This window comes from Podarcis melisellensis (assembly GCF_964234715.1).
Source record: "Podarcis melisellensis genome assembly, chromosome: 16".
NCBI lineage: Eukaryota > Metazoa > Chordata > Lepidosauria > Squamata > Lacertidae > Podarcis > Podarcis melisellensis.
This window is the reverse complement of record NC_138533.1, coordinates 7,882,520-7,897,481: the sequence shown is the minus strand read 5'-3', so window position 1 is coordinate 7,897,481 and position 14,962 is coordinate 7,882,520. Positions and strand designations below refer to the sequence as shown.

Sequence of the window (14,962 nt, the reverse complement as noted above, 5' to 3'; positions counted from 1 at the left end):
ACAAGCTGATCGCTGCGTAATTTAAAAAGGGGGATGTTTGGAACTCTGCTGGAATATGGAACTTGCTAGTGCAAGTTAGGAGGGATATCATTCAATAATATATCCTCTCCTGCCTCCCTAATCATCCCCACACATTCGACTTCCAAAACGTTCAATAGCCAAGGCCCGGCTTCCGATTGGTTGTGGGAGCTTCCTGCGCTCAGTCGGAAGCCGTGGGAAGCCGTGTAGGAAGTTTGGCTTCCGAAAAACGTTCGCAGACCAGAACACTCACGTCCGGGTTTGCCGCGTTCGGGAGCCAAAACGTACGAGTACCAAGGATTCGACTGTAGATGATGCCGGCAACATTGCTGAGGCGAGCTCCGCATGCGTCTTGGGGGTGGCCGTGGTGAGTGCGCCCTGTTTCTCCCCGCAGCTCTGTCCAAATTCCACATGCACCCGGAATCCATGGCTGTAGAAGAGGGCGGCGTCGCCCGGTTCCAGTGCTTCATCCAGGGCGTCCCTGAAGCCACGATAACCTGGGAGCGCAACCGCACAGCCCTGCTGACGGATGACTACCGGTGAGCTCTTGAAAGGGCCTGGGGTGCTGGTGGTACAGTTGGAGGGGACTGGTGTGCTTGTGTGTTACAGATTTGGTTTGTGGTGGGTGAGTGTAAGGTGAGGGAAGGAAGCGTCCCAGGAATCAGCAATAACCAACAAGGCAAGACTTTGGAAGGGAGCGACGTCCCAGCTAAAGAGGACTGGCAACTCAAGTTGATAGAATATGCACGACTTGCAGGTTTAACCTACAGCATAAGAGAGCAAGAAGAACATACCGTATTTTTCTGTGTATAAGACTAGGTTTTCCCCCTTAAAAATAATGTCGAAAATTAGGGGGCATCTTATACATCTCCCCTCATTTTATTAAATCTGAGCCCCAAAATAAGGGGCATCTTATACATAGGGATATCTTATAGACGGAAAAATACAGTACATTTAAAGCAGCTTGGAAAACGTTTATTGAGTACATGGGAAATGGCGGCGTACAGCTGAAAACGCCGGCAGCCAGTGTGGTGTAGTGTTTAAGAGTGGTAGACTCGTAATCTGGTGAACCGGGTTCGCTTCCCCGCTTCTCCACATGCAGCTGCTGGGTGACCTTGGGCCAGTCACACTTCTCTGAAGTCTCTCAGCCCCACTCACCTCACAGAGTGTTTGTTGTGGGGGAGGAAGGGAAAGGAGAATGTTAGCCGCTTGGAGACTCCTTAGGTTGGTGATAAAGCGGGATATCAAATCCAAACTCTTCTTCTCTTAAGATAAATTCAACAGAGTAAATAATTCTTGATGGGTATAAGGGTGGAAAATTGATTTGAATGGTTATAACAAAATATGCAGATGGATGTAAGATGTGTAAAATGGAAAGAGAAGAAGGGAAGTCATTGGATACTTTAAAGTTTGTAAAATGTTGGTTTGAAATTGTGAAACAGAAAATGTAATGAATATATATATATATACCAAGGCAGGACTTTGAGGCAAAGTCCTGGGCCTCACTCAGCTGCCGGTCACTTAGCAGAGCTGATGGATTTGTCCTGCTTCCCTTCTCCCTTCCATTTTCCCCTATCCATGTTATCCATTTCACTGGACATCAGAAGCCATCTCCAAGTCCCAAAGGCTGCAGCCTTCCTTCAAAGGGGATCCACTCCCCCCGCTGGCCCAGGGGAGGCGGGAGACCCACCTCCAACCTCTTCTCTCTTTCATTCTCTCTCTTCCTGATTCCGCCAGGTACACGCTGCTCCCCACCGGGATCCTTCAGATCACAGGCGTGCGGCGTTCCGACGTGGGCACCTACCGCTGTGTGGCCAGCAACACCGCCAACACCCGTTACAGCCAGGAAGCCATGCTGAGCCTTAGCGGTGAGAATCAGCCGAGGGCCACCCAGCCCTCTGCAATGCAGGACCCACAGCTGAATCACATCTGGGATGAGGCAGGGAAGCCAGCTGGTTTTTCCTTGGGGGGTATTTGGAAAATTGGCCGCTGGTCTAGTGAGCTAGAGAGGGAGGGCGTGGAGTTGGCAAGGTGGGGCAGGGGTTTCTCTGAGGTGCTTTCGAAACCAAAGGTTGTATCTGACGAAGTTGAGATTCCGATAGCTGAGATTCCTTTGCATTGCAGTGGGGTGGACTAGATGACCACAGGGGTCCCTTTGAACTCTAAAATGATATGATTCTATGAAGTTCTACATAGAACTGCTATGTAGAACCCTATATCGGGCATGTGTGTTAACTTGGGTGGGCCTACTCTGAGCAGGGCTAAGAAGGGGTATAAATAACACAGAAAATGCCTTGCATTAGGAAAAATGGCAAAGAAAAAAAATATATGTGTCCATCAGGAGAAATGCATGCTAAAAACTGAGAATATTTTTTTTTTTGTGAGGGCTTAGAAAAGAAGTTTGCAAGCTGATGTGGAAATGTGGAGAACTGGACTGAACTCTGGGGAAACCAGAATCCAAAATGGACAGACAGCATTAATTAAAGAAAGGTCCAAGTTGTCAGTCCCTATGGCTGAATCAAGGAAAAACGAGGAACCGAGGGAAACCGTAACTGGCAGATTAGTAAGAGCTGCCTCTTTCGGATGCTAAGCTCGGATTGCTTTCTGTGCCTCTGGAAATGATGGACTCAGAAGTTAAGGGGGACGAGGCACCCACCTCATTTTCCCTCCATTCTCTCTCACCAGTCTCAGTGGCCAAGCTCTACAAGGAGCCGGTCATCCTCTCCGGTCCGCAGAACCTGACCATCACGGTGCACCAGACGGCCATCTTGGAATGCATCGCTACTGGCAACCCTCGGCCGATTGTGTCTTGGAGTCGCTTGGGTGAGTGGGGAAATTGAGAGAGAGTAATCATATTTGTGTAACCAGACCTCATGCCATTATGGAGGGAGAGAGAAGCTTTTCTGTGGAGGTCCGTGTTTGCGTGACACTGGCACACTCGCCGTCCCTACAAATCTTAATGTCTCGCCTTCTCTCTCTCTCCTCACAGACGGACGTTCCATCGGCGTCGAAGGGATCCAGGTCCTGGGAACTGGGAACCTCATGATCTCAGACGTGTCCGTGAAGCACGCCGGAGTTTATGTCTGCGCTGCCAACCGGCCTGGCACCAGGGTTCGCCGTACGGCACAGGGCATCCTCATGGTTCAAGGTGAGTGTGGGCCTCAGCGGACCAGGGTGGCGGTGTCTGGCTAGAGTTCTTGACCTGCGTTGCATTCCTTGTCCTTTCTGCCATCGGTGGGGAGAGTGTCGGGCGGTGTGCGGCGTTCTGCATGGAGCAGAAATTAAAGGGAAGCGTGCGATTCTGAGCATGTGCAAAGCGTATGCTCTTTTCTCAACAGTCTGTCCAGAACCAGTGCAGTGTACTGATTAAAGTGCCAGACTAGCACCTAGGTTAAAATCCCCATTGAGGATTATAGTGGTACCTCAGGTTAAGAACTTAATTCGTTCTGGAGGTCTATTGTTAACCTGAAACTGTTCTTAACCTGAGGTACCACTTTAGCTAATGAGGCCTCCCGCTGCCGCCGCACGATTTCTGTTCTCATCCTGAAGCAAAGTTCTGAACCCGAGGTACTATTTCTGGGTTAGCAGAGTCTGTAACCTGAAGCGTCTGTAACCTGGAGCATATGTAACCCAAGGTACCACTGTATTATTATCATTATTATTATTTTTAAAAAACCAGTGACACGCCCACCTCAAAGTGATGTGGAGATATGGAGATGTTGCAACTGTTTGGGAAAAAATGATAAAATGAGAGAAAGTGAAATTGGCAGCTTTCATATATATATATATATATATATATATATATATATATATATATATATATAAATTCCCAAGTTTCTAGTCCCTGTTGTAGAATTGAAAGCATGTGGGTTATGCCTGGAATCCAGAAAGCCAGCAGACATCCAATTAGACACTAAGTGGACTAGAATGGATATGCAGGATCCAACCTTCCTTGTCATGCTTATTTTAATAGCCCAGGTAGGTGGGAAACAGAACTTCCATGTTCAGGTATAGCCTGCCTCTGAACGCCAGATCCCAGGGAGAGCTGTTGCCATTGTGCTTGTGGACTATCGGGCTGGACGCTGACGGAATCAGGATACTGGGGATAGCGGGATTGTTTCGGTTTAACCCCTCAAGGCTCTTCGCCTATGTGAACGTCGGGGGCAAGAGGTTTCCCCCTCCCCTTGGCGTTTTGCAACAGACAAGCCTTCACCCCCCCACCCTAACACTGATTAATCTCCCCCCCCCCCAGTAATCACCACCATCAATGTCAACACATGCCATCAAGAGGGGTGAAGCGGTTTCATTGGAGCCTCATAAATGTTTTACTGGGGTTCTGAATCTGTCGGCCGGTGACCTGACCCGCCACCATTTTTTTTGCCTATGAAAAACCCCTGATTACGCTGGTAAAACATCTCTGAGTCCGTAAGGCCTCCTTAGTCCGGCTACAAACCCCTGTGACCTTTGCCTCCCGGACACAAAGTCCTGGACGCCTCACCATGAACAGCTCTCCTCAATTTTCTGCTCGACAGAAATTGCCCCTTGTCTTGGGTCTCTCTCTCTCTCTTCAAGGTGTTTTGTCCCCGATATCAGTTTCATTTCAGAACATCTCGCTGCCCCCTCTCCTTGCCTCTCTCCCCCCCCCCCGCCGCTTTCTCATCTCAAGGGTTGATGAGAGGCAGGATCGAACCTGTCCCCAGAGCGGCCATCGATTCTGGGCCGTGGCTCAGATAAAGAGATGTGGGGTCGATTCCATGACCCATGCGCTGAGGACAAAAGGGCCTGGGGGTGATTGATGGGAGCAAAAAAAAACCCAACCAAAACAGCCACCCCACAACCCTGTCAGGAGAACGGCGTCGGCCAAATGGACCCTTGCGGTGGCGGTGAATTCGGAATTGCCAGGGCTCTGTTTTCATACAAAGGTGTGTGTGTGTGTGAAGAAAGCAGCGGTCTGTGTTGGGGAGTCAAGGGATACAGGAACGCCCCTTAAGCCTTCCTCTACCCCCTCCAGCACGTGAGCTGTGGCTGTTCGAGGGTCCGCAGGAGAGGTCAAGGGTGCAATGAGAAGGTGGGTGAAGATGGAGTCTCCGAGGTTTGGCTGGCATGTCTCAGCTGCGAATGGCACACTTGACTTTGCGGGGTGAAAGGGCAGAGGTCCTGACCTCCTCGTACACACACACACACACACACACACACACACACACACACTGCTGCCAGATCCCCTTCGATTTCTTCTCTCTGGGATGACACATGAATATGGACTTGGAGGCGAAAATGGAAAAATAGGAGGATCAGTCCATTGTTAAGAGGCAAAGAGGTGTTTAGCGTGGGCGTCAGCCCCCTAAGCTATCAGAAGTGTTCAGGTGCAGAATGGGCTGGCTTAGAGGTCCGCTGCTTAGATTAAAAAGGGGGTGGAGAGAGTAAGGCTGTTGGGACAGTGGGTCCCTCTCCCAGTGTGGCGCAGTGGTTAGAGCGTCGGATTAGGACCTGGGCAAGATCAGGGTTCGAATCCCCCCTATGCTATGCAGCTGCCCTTGAGCTTCTGGAGGAAAAGGTAGCATTAAAACCGATATACTGCGGAGATGAAAGGAACATTAGGAAGGTGACTTCGAGTATGTCAGGCTATTTCTTCACCTCCAGAATACCACAACACATAGTCATTGCTGTTTCCACTTTTTATATTGTACTAATCAAACTATTAATATGTAACATCATTAATTACCTAAATTATAGCAATAGAAACAGCCATGGCAAATGGCTAGGTCAACGCACACCACAATCGCCTCATTACGTAAATCATGTTCAGAATACCACAACACACACAAAACATACTAATAGTAATATGATATGTTATGGCCACCAGGAACTGTGCTTTGCAATTTTTTGATATGACAATTACAGTTTTATTATATATGATGTTATGTTACTTTACAGCCAGTTACGTGTGTGTTGTAGTATTCTGAACATGATTTATGTAATGAGGCAATTGTGGGGTTGACCTATTTATTCACCTAGGCAAGTATAGCTTACTCTGGCTGTCAGCATCCATCTAGGCGCTCAGGTTATAAAGATTCTTCCCCATTGCCTGCCTGCTTCTAACCACGGGTGCCAGAGATCGAATCTTCTGCATGCATAGCAGGTGTTCTGTGGCATTCGGAGCAGAGGAAACCACTTTGGCCTGAGTCAAGCTCTTGACCCAGCTAGCTCACTGTTGTCCTCACTGACCAGCAGCCGCTGCCCAAGGTTTCAGGGAAGGGACGACTCTCAGGCCTTCCTGGAGAAGCTGGGGACTGACCCTTCTGCAGGCAAGGCAGATTCAATCCCACCCAGCTGCAACCCTTCCCTTAAAAAGAATGCAAGGTTCTAGTCCTCAAACTTTTGAACAAAGGCCAGTGGCTCTCCAGGTTTTCAGGTGTGGGACAACTCCTAGCCTTACTTGGAGAACCTGGGACCTTCTGTCTGCAAGGCAGGTGCTGTATTCCTGAGCGATGGCCAGGGGGCTATCCAGAAGGCCGGGGGGGTATCTCTATGTCCCTTCAGATTCTTTTAAACTCCCTGCTTCCTGACCTCCTGTTATCTCCCAGCTCCGCCAAGAGCAAGGGTCCGAGCGAGCATATGTTTCAGGGTGGTTGCTGGGCGTGTGAGAGGGTGCGCAGATTCCTCTGGCGCATTCTATGGGGCACAGGGAAAGGGCAGAGTTCGCTCTCTCGCCCCCCTCCATTGCCATGCCGGTCCCGTCTGGACGACAAAGCCATTTTCAAGTGAGGGGCCGTCTCTCCTCTCCTTTGTTTGGGGGGCGAGGCAGGGAGGGGGCCGCTGTGCATTTCCCAGCCCTTTGGCGAGCTAATGAGATGCGGCCCGTCTCGCAAGCTTAAAGCTTCTTTTCTGGAGGGTGTCAGGCCTTTCAATGTGACATCTGCCTCCGAGGCCGCTCCCACGCTGCGGCCAGGGGTGGGGGGAGCAGGGGTGTTGAGAGGGGCTCCTCTCGGCTGTGGCGCAGCTGGGGGACCAGGACCGATCCATGGGGCTGTGGCGCCCGAGCCCGATTCCTTCCGCAGCCGGCCTGCCCCGAAAAGAGGGATTTAGATGTCTTTCGAAAATGGCTCCCAAAAGTCCAGTTCAAAACTTAAAGGAGGCCACATGCCTTTGAGCCGTATCATATTGCCTTTAAATTTGTGGCTTTCCCTCTGAGAATATTGGGAACTGGAGTTTTCTACCGAGCTACAATTCCCAGTGTGGTTTAGCATCACAGGGAACTCTGGGTATTGGAGGGGAAGAGGGGGTCTCTTAACAACTCTCTTCACCCTTAGCAAACTTCACTTAAAGCATCATCACACACGGAGCCTATTTTCCAGGGACATCCCTGATTTAGAGAAGCCATCCCGGTTTCTGATTTGATCCTGGAATGTCCTAAATTGATGGAGGGTATGGAGCTATCTGACCCCCCCGAACCGTCTGAAGACAATCCTGTATACAGTGGTACTTCGGGTTAAGAACTTAATTCGTTCTGGAGGTCTGTTCTTAACCTGAAACTGTTCTTAACCTGAAGCACCACTTTAGCTAATGGGGCGTTCCGCTGCCGCCGCGCGATTTCTGTTCTCACCCTGAAGCAAAGTTCTTCGCCAGAGGTACTCTTTCTGGGTTAGTGGAGTCTGTAACCTGAAGCGTCTGTAACCTGAAGCACACCAAAAAAAAGAAGAAGATGATTTAGGACAAGATGCATTCGCTTAACACAATGATTTCTTTTTGTTTCTTAGCAAAGGCGAACCAGGAAAGCATTTTGGTGAATCCAGGGAAAGGGGGGAGGAGGGTCAGAAACCGAGAACGATGTGGGAAATCTAATAAGTGAGGGTTTTTTAAAAAATCAAATAAAATTCTGCCCATTGCAGAGAGCTGTTTTGCTTCAGTGTGTGTGTGTGTGTGTGTGTGTGTGTTTGACTCCCTCTTCTTTGAAAACTTTTTTTTTTAAAAAAAGTGAACCGTACGAAATTTCCAGGGCTTCGTCTCTGTGCAATTTGTGTGCATGCTGCATAATGCAGGATTTGGAGAGAGAGAGAGAGAGAGAGAGAGAGAGGGAGAGAGAGAGAGAGAGAGAGAGAGAGAGAGAGAGAGAGAGAGAGAGAGAGAGAGTTCGTGCGTCTGGCAGGGTTGAGTGGATTTGTAATTGTGTCTAGCGGGAACTCTGCCCCACCCCCCCACCCCCTGGGGGGGGGAGGAGGGAGGTGACCCCGGCAACCAGATCCTGAGGGAGAGAGAGGCTGTGAAATGGGCATTGGACATTATTTTTGGCACATCTGAGTCCTCGGAGCTGGAAAAGAAGGGAGCAGGGCAAAGGCAGATTCGGAAAGGGTCACGAGAAACTGTGGCGTTGGTCCACAGAGCACCATGCAGGTGTGGATGCGCCGAGAGGAGAGACACGGGGTGCGCACATGCAATTCCATGCGTATTTATGCATGCACATGACTCCAACCCTCCCCTCTATTTATTTATTTTTTGCATTTATATCCCACACATTTTTCTCCAAGGAGCTCTTGCAAGGCAGATGTTTGGCTGCTGGGCTATAGCCCTTCCAAAGTAGGAGCTTATACCAAGTCACAACTAGCTCAGTGGTGACTGGTTTCGGGCAGAGGGTCCTTCGAATGAGTCCTACCCAAATTGACCCCAGGGACCAGTGCCAGATTTACGTATAAGCTACACAAGCTATAGCTTAGGGCCCCACTCTCTTGAGAGCACCCCCAAAAAAATTTAAAGGAAAAAAAACACCTGGATGTACATTTCCAAAATATAAGATAAAAAACAAATAAAATAAAACCTACATACAGCAGCAGTGTTTTGTGTTGTGTAGCTCCCATGATGTGAGTCATGGGTAGGCAAACTAAGGCCCGGGGGCAGGATCCGGCCCAATCGCCTTCTAAATCCGGCCCGCAGACGGTCCGGGAATCACCGTGTTTTTACATGAGTAGAATGTGTCCTTTTATTTAAAACGCATCTCTGGGTTATTTGTGGGGCATAGGAATTCGTTCATTCCCCCCCAATATAGTCCAGCCCCCCACAAGCACTGAGGGACAGTGGACAGGCCCCCTGCTGAAAAAGTTTGCTGACCCCTGATGTAAGTCATGGGCCCCGCCAGCTAGCCTGCTCCCTAAAATATCACTGGTTTGCTCCTTTCTAGATATAGGGTGGCTACATTCTGCATGGACTGGTTGCATGGCAACATGCTCAAATGGCTTTAGATACCTATTAGGTCCATACATTACTATGTAGCATATATTCAGCACAAAAAACAGCGACAATTTGTTGTTGACAAAGGACAGCTGGACATATAAAGGGCCCCATTACCTTCAGTAGCCAAGGGCCTCATCAAACCTAAATCTGGCCCTGCAGAGGATCTTTCTGCATACAAAACAAAATCTCTGAGCTTGGGTGCTTCGACCCTGGCCACCTTCCTCTGAACATTTATGGGTGGATAGACAGATACAGTAAGTTAGATAAGGCAGATGAAGCAGGCCAGAGAGGTCTTGCTGAAGTGTTCATTTAGTTTAGAGAAGGATGATATTCTTCTCATGTTCTTATGCCCGTAGGGTTGCTTTTTTCAAACCAGCCATTGCCGGTAATGTTCATGACCCTAAGATGTTGGCTTGGTACCATGACTAAACTTCCCTTCCTGCTCTCCTCTCCACCTCAGCCCCGCCGGAGTTTGTGCAATGGCCCCAATCCGTCTCCAAGCCCCCCGGCAGCAGCGCCATTTTTACCTGCGTGGCCCAAGGTGTGCCGGAACCCCACCTGATCTGGCTGAAGAACGGCAAGGTCCTGGCGCCCGGCGAGAACATCAAGCTGACGCACAACAACAGGTGAGACCGGGAACGTCCTCAGGGAACACACTTAGAAAGGATTAAGCCAGGGCTGGGCAGTGGTGGCAGCTGGTGCCCTTTGGGGTCTGGTGGGATGGAAGGCAGGGAGCCCAGCCGTAGGGGGCGCCAGAGCCAACCAGAGGAGAGTCAACTAATTCTGGTTTTGTCCCCATCCTCCTTCCTGCTGAAGGAGCCCGATGTAGAGGGATGGGGAATGTGTGTGTGTGTATTCAGGAAACACAGGATGAGTGTAACTTTCCAAAAGCTGGAGGGAGAGAGAGAGAGACACACACAGAGACAGACAGAGAACATTTCTCAGCCATTAAGAACTCTTTATCTCCCTTTTCTCCATCAGTTTGTTAAACAACGCAGATGGCAAATTCCATCCAAATATGATTTCATCTGCTGCTGTTTTTGATTATATGAGTTTCTGATCCACTCCGTGCGTCTTATCTTGGAATACTGCCATGTTGCCTCTGTTCTACGGGCTTCTTTTAATATTTTTTCTTTCTTTCTTTCATCTTCTTACCTTATACCTGACCATGCTCTACTTTCCTCCCTGTTGAATTGTTGGAATACTTTGTTAGTCTTGTTGTATACTTAGTAAAATAATAAAACTTTTTTTAAAAAATCCTGGAAGCATAGGACAGTCGCAGCATTCCATTATTATTATTATTATTATTATTATTATTATTATTATTATTATCCATTTCAATAATTTTACAATCATTTTAACATTTCGAAACCTGACTTCCTTCCCCCCCTCTTTCTGCGGTTCCTTAAATTATTTTTTTTATATTTTCCGCATATTCCAAATTACTCATTTATTCATTTGGGGACATTTACCTCCCTTTTCTCTGTCACTGACTGTCAGGCTACAAAAAATAATAATTCAAAATTCTGTGCCATGTACACAACAGTCAAGGCAGACGAGTTCCTTAGCAGTGGTTAAAGCCGGCACCTGCCGAACCAGGTGTTTTCAAAATGAAAATCAGCAGAGCTGTGCCCTTTTCTAAACAAAAGAGAAGACTTTCCACCTCTTCTGCCACAACACTGTCTGTCTTTGTCTTGCTAATGCCTCTTTCCCCTCAAAAAAACACCTTTCCATAGCACCTTGATGATCCAGCGGATTACCTCGGCAGACGAAGCCATCTACCAGTGCATTGCGGAAAACAGCGCAGGGACCAACCAGGCCAGCGCCCGGCTAGCTGTGGCCCTGTCCAAGGAGCTGCCCAGCTCCCCAGAAGGGGTCCAGGCCACTGCCCTCTCCACCACCTCCATCCAGGTGACTTGGCTAGAGCCCCCCATGGAAGTGACAGAGGCCATAATCGGTTACGTCCTGCACATCCGCAAGGCGGGAGGTGAGTGGCGAGCCTCACCCCAAATTCCCACCCAAGGTTCACTTTCCAGGCGCAGGTTTGGTGGACTTCGTACGCCAGGGATGGTGCCGCAGCAAAAGATTTCGTTTTCTTACAAATATTGTAACGGTACCAGACCAGAGCGGCTGGTTGGGTAGTTATGGTGCCAGGCGATCCCACAAGTAAGTTTTGTGAGGGGGGTCTTTGCAGGAGTAGCACCAATGGTTAAGAACGGAACCTCCGTTGTTGGGGACAAACTCTCAGGGAAGGTTGTTGACGTTGCGCCCTTCCTGTGGGCTTCGTGAAGGCACCTGATTGGACGCTTTGGGAGAACAGGATGCTGGACGAGGTGGGCCTTTGGTCCGAGCCGGGAGGTCCCATCCTGATCCCATCCGAAAAATTCACCTCTCTTCCTCTTTGCACCTCCTGCAGAGTCCGATAGCCGGGAGCTCCAGGAGGCCGTCAGCAAGACCACCTTCCAGCACGTCTTCACCAACCTGGAGCCCTCGACAACGTACTCTATCTACCTGAAGGCTTACTCACCCCTGGGCGCCAGCCAGGATTCCCAGCCCATCCTGGCCACCACTCTGGGCAGCAGTGAGTAGATCCATTGGAGCAGTCGTCCTCCTCCTCCATCTCAGTGCCACTCCTTGTAGATGAGGAAGACGGGGGCGAGACCAGCATTTGTTGGCCGTGCCTGTCGTTGGCTCTGGCTGTACCTGCCCTTGGTACCTCCACTTCCTGCCCCATCCTTTAAAGCCCTATATGGCCTAGGACCCTCGTACCTATGGGACCGCCTCTCCTGGTATGTCCCACGGAGGACCTTACGGTCTTCAAACAAAAACATCTTGGAGGTCCTGGGAGGTTAGGCTGGCCTCAACCAGAGCCAGGGCTTTTTCGGCTGTGGCCCCGATCTGGTGGAATGCTCTGTCACAAGAGACTAGGGTCCTGCGGGACTTGACATCTTTCTGCAGGGCCTGCAAGACAGAGCTGTTCCACCAGGCCTTTGGCCAGGGCACAGCCTGACCCCCTCCTCCTGTCATCCTCACAGAACTCTAGCCCAATGGTTGCCATTCATCTGATTTGAACTGATTTTATAATGAAATGATTTTAGACCGTTGTATCATTTTACTGTTGTTAGCCGCTCTGAGCCCGGTTTCAGCTGGGGAGGGCGGGATATAAATAAATTTATTATTATTATTATTATTATTATTATTATTATTATTATTATTATTATACATTCTTGGTTTGGCAAATTCAGAAGTGCAATCACCTTATAGCTACACAGAGGTCACGATTCGGGATGCATTGCAATGGTCGTTGCAAATCTCTGTGTGTGGCCTTTCAGCTAGATGCGCTCTTCTCTATGCAAACAACATGGTGTGCTCCAGTATCTTTTTTTTTTTTTTTAGTATGGATGATCATTGAATAGTAGAGTTGGAAGGGACCCCGAGAATCATCTAGTCCAACCCCCTGCAATGCAGGAATATGCGGCTGTCCCATAAGGCGATCGAACCTGCAGCCTTGGCATTATCAGCACTATGTTCTAACCCAGGGGTAGTCAACCTTTTTACACCTACCGCCCACTAATGCATCTTTCTTGATGGTAAAATTTCCTTACCGCCCACCAGTGCTCGGTGGAAGGAGGATTCAGCTTGTGCCGTTGAACCCCCTACTGCCCACCTAGAGTCCTGAAATGCCCACTAGTGAGAGGTAGGGACCAGGTTGACAAACCCTGTTGTAACCACCTGAGCTATCTGGAACGACTCAATTGGTGTTTCCTTTGACGTTCCATTGTACGTAACTGAAATGCACACCGTTCTCTTGGAACCAAAGCACTTTGTGTCTTTAATGCTCCTAAACGCTTAGCTTGGGAGCATACGGGACAGCAACTCCTCGCTGTTTTACTTTCTCCAGAGTGTCCCTCAGTGGCCAACTCACCTTCCTTCTCTGATTGACTCCAGTTGGCACAAAGGGTCAGGACATCTTCTCAGTGGCTAAAATGCTCCCTTTTCATGCTGATTGGGCAGGTATAGGACACTGTAGACAGGGGCAATGCTGCAGAAATAGTAACAGGTCTTACACACACACACATTGCAACCCTGGATCCCTATTGCACTGGGCACCAGCCACAAATGGTAATAGCTTTCAGGGACTGGGCGGAGGAGGAATGGCAGACCATTCCAGGGAAGAGGAAAGACAGTACAGATTTACAACAGGGGTTTGAGGGAGGTTGCAGCTCAGAGGCAGATGAGGGGGAAAGCTGGGAAATCACGAGAGAGCCAGAACAACACATTGTCATGAGAAAGCACCCCAGACCTTCCATCTCCCAGAACCTGGCGATCCTTAAAGGTAGCAGAGCATACGAATCAATCTGGCTAACCTGATTCAAAAACGCCCACTCACACATGAAAACAAAGTTCACCACAACCAGTCACAAACAAGCAGCCACACCCTAGGCCCGCGGTTCTCAACCTGTGGGTCCCCAGATGTTGCTGGACTACAACTCCCATCATCCCTGACCACTGGTCGTGCTGGCTAGGAATGATGGGAGTTGTAGTCCAACAACATCTGGGGACCCACAGGTTGAGAAACACTGCCCTGGGCCAACCCCAACCTCTCTCACCACCAAAGGAACGCAAGTGAATAGCAAACAGAACCTGCACAAGCTACGCTGACGCAAAACCCTACACGTACACTAAGTAAAATAGAAACATCGCCACCCGACCCCGCTGACTCACTATGACCCCCTCCACCTTTTCCTCCCTTTTTCTTCCTAATGTAACCCTAATGCCTCAACAAATGAAACTGACCTATAGAAAATGTAACCTGAAAAAAGAGACATTGCACATACTTTTGTAAACCAATAATAATAATAATAATAATAATAATAATAATAATAATAATAAGTAGGAGAGCAAAGAGCTCAAAGATAGAGGGCATGTAGCAGCACCCGTAGAGGTGGTTATGATGATGACGAATGAGGAAGTGGAACATACAGGGGTAGAGATTCACTCGGGACAACGCCATTATCCAAGAGGCTGGGTTCCAAAGCCTCTCTCTGTAAAGATTGAAATAAAAAAGGACTGTAAGAAATTTTCCCTTGTCTTTATAATTCCCGGGCAACCAGCCGGGAGCCGCTGACAGCTTCCTGACAATAGCATGGGACTGAGAGAGACCCCAGGTACGGGAGATGCTGGGTCCCTGCTTCTCTCCATCTGGGTGGGAAGGACAGTCACTCACCTTTCTCCCCCCCCCCCGTCTACTCAGTCCCTGCAGCACTGGGCTTTTTCACCAAGATTCTCAACAACAGTGCCGTCTACGTCTTTTGGGAGCTGCCTGCCAAGCCGGGCCGAATCGAAGGCTTCAAGCTCTACCTCCGAAAGCTGCCCAGCGCCCACTATGAGGGCCCAGAGCTCTTATCCGGCATGGCCAACTCTTTCACGTTCAGCAACTTGGGTGAGTCTCCTCCTGGGCCTCCTGCAAGGGGGGGGGGGCGTAGCTTCAGCTCTCTGGTGTCTCCAGGATCCAGTGGTTGTGGGAAGACGCCCTGCAGAGCTGCTGCTGGTCAGAGTAGACAACGCAGAACTACTGTATTTTTCGCTCTATAAGGCGCACTTTTTCCCCTCCAAAAATTAAGGGGAAATGTGTGTGCGTCCTATGGAGCGAATGCAGGCTCCTTGGCTTCAGCAACAGCAACATGAAACCTCCAAAGCGCAGAGGGAGAGCTCCCCC

The 14,962-nt window shown here is 49.4% G+C and overlaps 1 protein-coding gene across 1 annotated transcript in view; it reads left to right on the top strand.

The window, feature by feature from the left end:
* LOC309358414 (immunoglobulin superfamily DCC subclass member 3-like) overlaps positions 1 to 14,962 on the top strand; it is a 33,573-nt gene that overhangs the window by 10,450 nt on the left and 8,161 nt on the right. Inside the window, exons 3-10 of the mRNA XM_081891456.1 lie at positions 413 to 557; positions 1,756 to 1,886; positions 2,704 to 2,841; positions 3,008 to 3,166; positions 9,704 to 9,869; positions 10,980 to 11,230; positions 11,660 to 11,824; positions 14,498 to 14,686. Of these exons, the coding sequence (XP_081747582.1) occupies positions 413 to 557; positions 1,756 to 1,886; positions 2,704 to 2,841; positions 3,008 to 3,166; positions 9,704 to 9,869; positions 10,980 to 11,230; positions 11,660 to 11,824; positions 14,498 to 14,686 (1,344 nt within the window). The remainder of the gene's footprint in view (positions 1 to 412; positions 558 to 1,755; positions 1,887 to 2,703; positions 2,842 to 3,007; positions 3,167 to 9,703; positions 9,870 to 10,979; positions 11,231 to 11,659; positions 11,825 to 14,497; positions 14,687 to 14,962) is intronic.